Source organism: Henckelia pumila, chromosome 1, assembly GCF_033568475.1.
Source record: "Henckelia pumila isolate YLH828 chromosome 1, ASM3356847v2, whole genome shotgun sequence".
Lineage (NCBI taxonomy): Eukaryota > Viridiplantae > Streptophyta > Magnoliopsida > Lamiales > Gesneriaceae > Henckelia > Henckelia pumila.
The window spans coordinates 83,032,513-83,042,066 of NC_133120.1; the positions used below are offsets into that span (position 1 = coordinate 83,032,513).

General features: G+C 35.4%; 3 protein-coding genes across 3 annotated transcripts; 1 reads left to right on the plus strand and 2 right to left on the minus strand.

Annotated features, from left to right (window-relative positions):
* Nucleotides 1-2,250: 2,250 nt before the first annotated feature.
* On the minus strand, nucleotides 2,251-3,618 carry LOC140866632 (probable proteasome inhibitor). Its single transcript, XM_073271664.1, has 5 exons — nucleotides 3,441-3,618; nucleotides 3,011-3,191; nucleotides 2,753-2,920; nucleotides 2,550-2,633; nucleotides 2,251-2,341 (listed from the first exon to the last, which is right to left on the minus strand). The coding sequence occupies exons 1-5, from the start codon at nucleotides 3,616-3,618 to the stop codon at nucleotides 2,251-2,253; spliced, it is 702 nt and encodes a 233-aa protein (XP_073127765.1).
* A 1,345-nt stretch (nucleotides 3,619-4,963) lies between these two features.
* Nucleotides 4,964-6,747, minus strand: LOC140875041 (uncharacterized). The gene is made up of 5 exons (XM_073278584.1): nucleotides 6,640-6,747; nucleotides 6,401-6,521; nucleotides 6,059-6,162; nucleotides 5,497-5,628; nucleotides 4,964-5,259 (listed from the first exon to the last, which is right to left on the minus strand). Exons 1-5 carry the CDS (start codon nucleotides 6,640-6,642, stop codon nucleotides 5,233-5,235), a joined length of 387 nt encoding a protein of 128 aa, XP_073134685.1. The 5' UTR covers nucleotides 6,643-6,747; the 3' UTR covers nucleotides 4,964-5,232.
* Nucleotides 6,748-7,678: 931 nt separating this feature from the next.
* On the plus strand, nucleotides 7,679-9,042 carry LOC140875608 (uncharacterized). Its single transcript, XM_073279332.1, has one exon. It carries the CDS (start codon nucleotides 7,737-7,739, stop codon nucleotides 8,724-8,726), a length of 990 nt encoding a protein of 329 aa, XP_073135433.1. The 5' UTR covers nucleotides 7,679-7,736; the 3' UTR covers nucleotides 8,727-9,042.
* The last annotated feature ends 512 nt before the right edge of the window (nucleotides 9,043-9,554 follow it).

The following is a 9,554-nucleotide window of genomic DNA, read 5'->3' on the forward strand; positions in this document are numbered from 1 at the left end:
GCGAAAAACAAATGGGGAAATTTAGGTTTCGGGAATGAATTTTAAAAATATTTTTAGTGTTTTATCAATGTAAAAATCTTAGAGTATACTTTTTAAAGAATAATTTATAGATGTTTTTATAATGGAAAGCTATGATGAAACTCAAAAACATGTTACTTTTGAAATATTAAAATATTTTAATAGAATATTTGTTCAAAGATATATTTATTCTTAAAACAACTTTTAATACAGTTCAATTTTTTTTAAAAAAAATACTTTTATAAAAAAAAATTTATAAATGCTTGTCCAAACGAAAATGAACTTGGTCTATTATTGTTTTTAAATGTGGTTGACCAAGGTTAGATTGACAAAAAAAAAAAAAACTTACTAACTAACTGTGTAGCAACTGAAATCAATTTTATTTTCTGCAAAAAAAAAATTTTTTAAAAAAAAAAGGTTCGAGGCGTCAGCATTTCAACTAATGGTAAATTATGTAAGTCGCCGAAATTTGGTTTAACATCGAATGATTTATTTAAAGGGAGTAATTACTAATTATAGATAATTTAATAGTAGTGCTTGTGTCTCTTCTTCATTTATATTCTTGAGAATACTAATCAATTTAAACAGCTCGAATGTAATTAGAGGTGTCAAAACGGGTCAACGGAACGGGTTGTCTCACAAACCGTCATAACCCATCATTATGCAGGCCGGGCCGTATCACCTTTTAGGCGGATTGGGAAAAACACCAACCAAACCTACCTATTTTATAATTGAATACTATATATATGATTTATAAATCCAGTGCCGTACTTGAGATTTTCTTGGTCTGAATCGAATTTTTTGAACATAGTCGACCCCCTTAAAATGAACTATGAATTATTGAATTTTATCAATTAAAAGTACAAAATATAAAATTAAACATATAATTTTAAGAGCCATTATTTGTATATAGTACTCCAAAAAATTAGAACATTCAAAATATTAATGTGATTTTAAAAACTTAAACTAACTTTATATATATATATATATATATATATATATATATATATAGTTTCTTTCAAGTTCCCACCTATCATGCCCACTACCATGCCCACCAATGATGTGGCACTATTCTATTGGACCACATCTTTATCACATCCAATAGAATAGTGGCACATCATTGGTGGGCATGGTAGTGGGCATGATAGGTGGACACTTGAAAGAAACTCATATATAATAATAGAACTTATTTTTTTGGGCCACCTCCCATGTTGAGCTTTTAAACGAATGACTTCATCATATTGTGCTTAAGTTCGGCCCTGCGCATAATATTGAAATGCATGTCACACACACACACTATATATATATATATATAATTTAAATCTTCTGGTTCTAATAATATATTCAATTCGAAGAGTAGAATATATATTTTTTTATACGCCTAACATATCATAATCTATTCATTTAGTAGGATTTTCTATCAAATTAAAAAAAAATTATTGAAGGAAATAGTGTTTCAAAAGTGTGTTTTTTATTTTATGATTAAAAAAAGTAACATTATGACTACTTATGAGTATTTTAGCCAATTTGAAAATTTAAGAAGTCAAATCAACGGTAATCTGTAGACTGTAGTCTGTAAATGCATGTGTGTGTATATTAATGGTGAAGGAGATTAGAGAGAATTAATGAATGTTGAAAAAACTCCAAATAATTCCCTAAAAATCAAATGAAAGCCACAGAATCCTTAAACTCAGACCAGACCGGTGTTAAGCAGTGAATATAGTACGTAGCATGCATGTGCAAAGTATGTCAAACTATATATGAAGAATTTACAAATTCCATTCAGGATTCCAAGTCAAATGAATTCATCTCAAATAAGATTCAACCTCGCCATGGACGAACGGCTCCATGTGTTCTTCCTCCTATGCGTCCCCCCGGCGCCCTGTCGAAGTTGCTGCTTACATTTCCAGAGAAAAAAAAAAAAAAAAAAGATGTTAATTAAAACCTCACACAAGAATACATATTCCTAACATGCATATTTGAGCATATAAAATAAAAGGGTGATGTATCCAAGTTCGTGCGGAAGTGATAAGCAGCTTAAATATATATATATATATATATGGAAAGACATGCAGAACGAACTAACTTTGGAGTTGGAGGCGGAGGGCGCCAATTTGGTTGGGGATGTCTTGGATAAGGTCCTGCATATATATATGCAAATTAAACACGTACAAATGCAGCTGATTAAGAAAAGAACTAGACATGAAATCATCATTAACTTAAAAGACAAAATTATATATATGCACCAATATAATTTGGCATGAATCCATGGCCAGGCTCAGGTCCATCACCGAAAGGCTGTGGATTATGCAGATGGGCATGTCTAAATTCCAGTGAGCATGCAAAAAAAATCAATTAGAGCATGAAAACAAAAGGTATAATTAATGGTATCTATATATACATACTAAGATATATATATAATAAGATTCATAGATATATCACTAATTATCTAAAATATATACGGCTGGATTGGTGAGCAAAATTATATATCGATCGATCCCTACTATATATAAAAGCTACCATGCACTTACAGGATTAATGGGGGTAGAGGTGGGAAACAAGGGCCTGTTAATTGAATCTGGAGTGCTCCACTTAGGTTTACTTCAGTTCTAGTACTGCAGCCAAACAAGCAAAGTTATCCAAAAAACTCATAAATGCGAATGTCCCCTTAGATTCAAGAAAGAGCAACTGATCATCGTGTGGCGGATTAATAAAACTATATATAGTTATATACCTTGGCGTGCATTGATCCGGCCGGGGGTTAGAGCTATTTGTTGAAGAACCATCCAATTTGCTCAAGAGTTCCGTGTTAACATGGGCTACTAACTCGGACAAATTCTTGAATTGTGAGGCATAATTATTTGTGTATTCGCTGCAGACTTCCTCGACATACTCCAGAATACTAGAAACATGCATATATGGCCATTGTTTGATACCATTATAGAAAACGAAAAGATAGATATATAATTAATGCACATGATGCATGACTTACTCGAATTCAAGATGATGGGGTTGTTCCGAATCCCCTTGTTTCAGCACGTCAACATACATCTTTTTTTTAATTACAAGAATCTTCATCAGTACTCTCTTAGAACCAGCAGCTTGTTTGGGATGGGAGTACAAGAACCCGTAATAGTCTAAGAGTTCGTTCCATTTCTCCCACCCAACTTCATCTACAAATTATAATAAAATTTCAAATTAAATTAGGTCGATGGAAAAACAAATCCCAACTGGCACCCCTTATAAAGGAACAAGAAAATACACGATCGAATTCTCTCCCAAGATTTCAAGGTGTAGATAGATAGATACAGTGAGATTATTAACAAGTGCAAACTAAAGACAATGCAGACTCAAAATACATGCATGCATTTTGAAGTAATAATGATCAGTTTCTTGAAATGTTTTAGCGATTGTAATGTTACCAGTGACTGAGCAGGAGTCGAGGATTCTTGACTCGAAGGCTGGGAGACCCGTCGAGTGAAGAGTGTAGCCGGCGGCCATAAACGCCGCGTGTACCGCAAACGCCGCCTTGTCTTGGTTGTTTAGGAATTCGGGGCGAGCCGCCCGTATAACTAACATAACAGTTTTCTCGGTCGCCATTTGGTCAACTTTTTTTTCCAAAAATGTACGAGTGCGGGGGTTTATTTATTTATTTAACTGTGGGCCGTAAGTCGTCGGGTCGAAGATTCAAACTCCATATCTGACCCGTTTTCGGCCCATAAGAGTTCATCGTAAATTAGATCGATTAGGAAATATCAATTCGCATGCTAAAAACAAACGTGGAAATTTAAGGTAGTGTTTGCAATAGATTATGATTTTGTAGAAGTGAGTAATTTATAGATTATAAAAAAATTAAGAAAAATCAAAAGTTGATAGTGTTTGGAAACAAATTTGAAAATCTAAAAAACAAAGTTGGGTAGTGTTTAATAAATAAGCGATTAGAGTGATTTTAGCAATGACCTTCTTATTAGAATCACTTTTGGAGAATCATAATCACCACATGACTAGCTTTTGGATTTCAATTAATTTAAGCATAAGTTAACACATAATCTAGGTTTAAGAAACACGCAAAAATGATTTTTTTTAAGCCAAAAGCTAACAATAACTTTTTTTAGTGATTGCAAACACTTCCTAAGTGTAGTTCGAACATGCATTTTAAAAATATTTTTAGTGTTTTATAAATGAAATTTTTTTAGAGTATAGTTTTTAAAGAATAATTTAGAGATGTTTTTAGAATGGAAAGATATGATGGAATTTAAAACATATTACTTTTGAATTGTTAAAATATTTTAATAGAATATTAGTTCAAATACATATTTATCGTAAAACAACTTTTAATACAGTTCATAATTTTTTTTAAAAAAAAACACTTTTATAAATACCATTTTTTTTTAGAAAAATGTGGTTGACCAAGAATAGATTGAAAAAAAAAACTAAAAGCGTAGCAACTGAAATCAATTTATTTTCTGCAAAATAAAAAAAAAAATTATATAATACAGCCCGAGAGATTAACATGCAACAAAGACGACGGAAACTAGAAATATGAAAATCATTATAGATTTTAAACTTGCTAAAAAGGTTCGAGGCGTCAGCATTTCAACTAATGGTAAATTATGTAAGTCGCCCAAATTTGGTTTAACATCGAATGATTTAATAGTAGTGCTTGTGTCTCTTCTTCATTTATATTCTTGAGAATACTAATCAATTTAAACAGCTCTAATGTTGCATAAAACCACAATAATGAAGGCGGTGGCTGCAGCAACGAGAATCAGTTGCGCTTGATACGTAGGATGAAATTATTAATGGAAAGATAAAAAGAAGGATAAGTAAATATTATTTAATAGTTAAGATAAAATTATGTGTTTGGTTGGTGTTTTGTTTTCAGGACTAAATTTTGTACGACAAAATTACACATTTAAGGACTAAAATTCGTAACACTGCCTAATTGAAATAAGACAGACGATCTCATGATATATAGAAACTTCACTTCTCAATAAAATTACAAACTGCATAAACGAAAACGGTGAAAGTTTACTGCATTTCTCATGCCATAACAATACATACGAGACGGTTTATAACCCAAAAGGCGAAAATATGAAAAGAAACGGAGAAGAGAACATGGTGAGATATTTCCCTCGAAACAGGAAAAAATCACTCAGTCAAAGCCTCAGGGTCGAACAAGAGGCCCATCACGCTGGAATTAGCATCACACAATCATATCAGAAGCTTCTCGATGGCATCCTGCATTAGGCGATATCAACTTAGAAAATCACCATGTTGATGATCTATGAGCAAACAGAAATAAAAATAAGGGAGTCGCTGGTCACAGAAAAATATGGGAGTCGATTATCTATAAGCAAATAGAAATAAAAATATGGGAGTAGCTTCGCTGGCCACACAATCATATAATAACAGTCCTTGATGCAATTTCGGAGTATATCATTTCATTAATCTACGAACAAACAGAAAAAGAATAACCTTCAGTTGCTGTATTTGAGATTTCAATTGGCTTCCTTCGTTGCTGGTCACAGAACAAGCAATGACTGGTCTGGTAACTCCACATGCCCGACCAAGAGCTTGCTTCGATGGAACAAAAACATAAGGCACATTCTGCACTCAAATACAAAAGATCAGATAACTTGTTTAGCTTCTGAAATGACCACTCAACACAACCAAAAAATATCAAACTCGGAGCAAAGCTTTAAGGGTATTGTGTACTAAACCATCCCAAGTAACTCATACCTCATGCTAATTAAGTTTTGAAAGTTCCATTTTAGTTCCTTACTTTAAATGATTAAGCATGCCAACCTATGTGATGCCTGCAGAATGAAACGTCTTTTTCCCCCAGATTTTCCATTGACTTCAACTCATTAAAATAGACCCGTGGCACATTAAAACCATTATGTTAACGCTACATCAAGATCCTCTGTTCCTTCGGTTTCAGGGGCAATTGCAAGATTTTGGGAAGTCCACACAAAAGGCTAGCCGCCCCCATTTTCAAAGTATGTTTCAAACAAAACTTTAAAATTAGAAAAGTCACCTTGTCTTCAGCAAGAAGCGGAAGGTGAAGAAGAATTTCGAGAGGCTCAGTGTCAGCTGCCATAACAACGAACTCGGAAATTCCTCTGTTGAGAGTCTTAGTTGCTGCAAAAACAAACACACAGATATGCATTCCATCATCGACATCATATCGACTTGGACAATCACTTGGTGCACAAGGGATTCCGCCAAGGGCCCAGATGCAACTTAATGGGACGTAAGACTTGAGCTTTTAGATGGATTTAGCATAAAATTTGTTTGATTTCCTCCCCCAAAGAGAAAACGGGTTACTTCTGGAGAGTATATTTTTTGCAGAAACACAGAGAAAACGTGAAAAATTCACCTTCGTTAGCACCCTTCTTAAGTTGTTTGTAATTTGCAGCTTGTTGAACGAGGTCCATGATTGTGATGGTTAGCTGGGCATCTGCCAGCGGATATGCTTTTGGATTCACAGCTTCTCCAGTCTACGCACACGCATAACAAATCAATTGGAAAATAACTTAAACAACGAATAAGAAGTATAAACAAGTTCGGTTAAAATCAAAATACTAGAGACAAGAGAGAAAATCACGAAAGAATTACCATGATTGCTGAGTCTTCTAAAGGGGAGGTTGCGGTAAGACACTGCACCGAAGAAATTAGGGTTTGGGAGGGGCCCTAATATGAGGAAGGCTTAGGGTTTAAATGGAGAGGCAACAAGATTGAAAATAACAAATCAACCCCTGAGTTTACTCTACTATTTGTATGGTCCCCCAAGGTTTTTTTTGCCTCGCTTCTAAACTTCTAGTCCAAAAGCTTGCACCACTTGTGCTTGTATGTACTTGATTCTTGAATTTGATTATCCATTTGCCAAAGTATTTTTTTTAATAATATTTTATTTTATTAAAAATAAATGGGCTTGAGTTAGGGGAATAGACTGTTTTGTCAATTATATTTTAACCTATAATAGTCACTAAAACTACGTAAAACAATAAAATTCAGTAAGACCGAGTGTTAATCGTTACACCAAAAGTTATTCTTGATAGTAAGAGTGTAATTCAAATATTTTAAATCATGCAACAACTCAAACATCATGGTTCAATCGCTCGACTTAGTAGGGACAATTATTGCACCTCATTCTTCTCAATAATTGCACTCATTATAATTATTGAGAATCGAACTCGTGACTCTGACTTTGATACAATTGTAGGACCGAGCGCTTGTCGTTTTACTAAAAACATATATTGCGGTAACGATGCAAATCAAATCTTTTAAATCGTAAATCAGTTAAAACACCATGGTTTTTATTGTTCTACCAAATATAAACAATTATGACACCATACACTCATCTCAACTCTTTTAAATCCTAATCCCTACTTTGTTGGGAGGCAGGATGATAGAGCTAGCCAGATGAAATTTTGAATTTTTGTAGGACTCACGTCGACATTTATTGACTTCAAGGTTATTAGGAAATTTTCACATAAACGAATGGCATGGACTCAAAATTGCCAGAGCCCGTTTTAGAAAAAGCAATTAGAGCCCAAAATATGAAAACCCAGCCTAGATCAAAGGCCCATATTAGACAATCCGCTAATTTCTAGCCAATCTCATCTCCATCTCAATGTTCCTTCCACACAGAGAGACAAGGAGGAAGCTTGAGCGTTCAAGTTTCAGTGGTTTCATAGTAGTCTACGGGAAAAATGTCTATTCTACATGTTTCTGGATCCATTTCAACACCGCTGCAATCTATCTCATCGGCTAACTCGGTGGCAGGTGGATCAATGTCGGCACAATTGTTATTCCTCAACACAAAAATCTCAAAACTTTCCCTCACTAGTCCGAGTAATATTCCATCGGAAATGATGACGATCAGGATGGGAGGTGGGCCAAGAACGTATCCAGGAGGGGTCACGAAGTGGCAGTGGAAGAGAATGCAGGCCAAGAAATCCAAACAGCTGCTTCAGGCCCGTTTAGCCCGAGAGCGACAAATCTACGAGATGAGAAAACGGGCAGAGCTGAAGGCGGCAGTTTCCGAACTCGAGAGACCGTGGGAGAGGATTGAGAAGCCTCCGTCTTTGTTTTCCACCAGTGCTGACGAGCAATTGAAGGTGCTGGCGGATAGGTTTCAGAAGCCTGGTGGGTTCGACTTGTGGTCTGAGAGAGACGGCCCGGAATTGTTTAGGCCCGATAACGGGCTTCCGTCGACAAGGTTTTTCCCGAAAGGGGTTGTTCATAGTGTAAAACCTTACGGCAGAGTTGGGAAAATAGGTGATGGGTTTGATGAATTTGGGAGTTTGAGCTCAGAAGAAGATACAGGGACGAATGGAGCTGATGGAAAGGCGAGTTTGCAGAGAAAAGGGATTTACGGGAATTCCAAGAGGAGGTCACAAAATGAATTCGAGAAAGGAAGCAATGGGGTTGATTTTAGGTCGAGTTCTGAGGATGATACACAAGAATATCAAAATAAGAAAGTTTCGAAGGAAAGATTTGGAAAGAAGGGCTACACTAGGGAGCCTCTGGATGATTCAAAAGCGAGATTTCAATCTAGCAGGGGCAATGGTAGGCCGGATACTGGTTACGGTGATCCTCACAGAAGACATATACACGGAAAGCGTGAAGATTCAAATTCAGGAATGTATGATATGAGCAAGCGAAATGACGGGAGCTATGGGTTTGAATTGGATATCTGAGGTTGTGACTTGTGATAGATGTTTACACTTGCTCGTGAAAAATGGAATCTTGATACTGTAATTGAACTATGGTAGATAAAAATTGGCTTTCCGGGGTCGGCAATTTCACCTTGCTCTCGTTATATTTTATTTTTATTTTTGGGTAGCTAGCTAGAATAAGGAGCTGAAGACTGGTTTAGGCATCATTCACCATTTTGTCACCCCGTTATGTAAAATATGTACATTCTTACACCTTTTTCTTTGGATTCACGAACTGTAAAACGTTATAAGTTGACTGTGGAAGAAATATAAGCATTGCAGGAGATATATGACTAAATACTTACCATCGTCCGTGCCCTGCTTCTTTGGATTGTTATAACTTTGGCTGTCTCTAAGTTAATGATGTAATGAAGCCTTGTGCTGTGAATTGCCATTTTCTTTAAGCTATTTAATTCTATTGGTTTAGTCTATTGAGTTGCTGCTTCTCTTGACAGCTGCAGATTTGGTCACTAATATTGGTTGACAATCTAGGTCACGGTTTGGATCTTTCTCTCTTGGTCCTTGTTCTTTTTTATTGTATTGTGTTCACAAATCTGTTCGCTCTTACTCCTCGTAGCGAGAGAAACACAATGATTTATCGGTGTGCTATTCAAGAAGCAGAGACAAAACTATATTATAATACTGTAACAATTTGCTGTGCTTCTGGTTCATCATGAAAATTTTATCAATTTCGGAAAGGTCCTCAACTTCAGGAATGCTTCCAATTAAGGTGCTAAGTTTCACAATCTGCTAAATGGTCATAGTTGAGAAATGGCATGGAAATGCTCTTGTTAAGTTGGATGTTGTGAA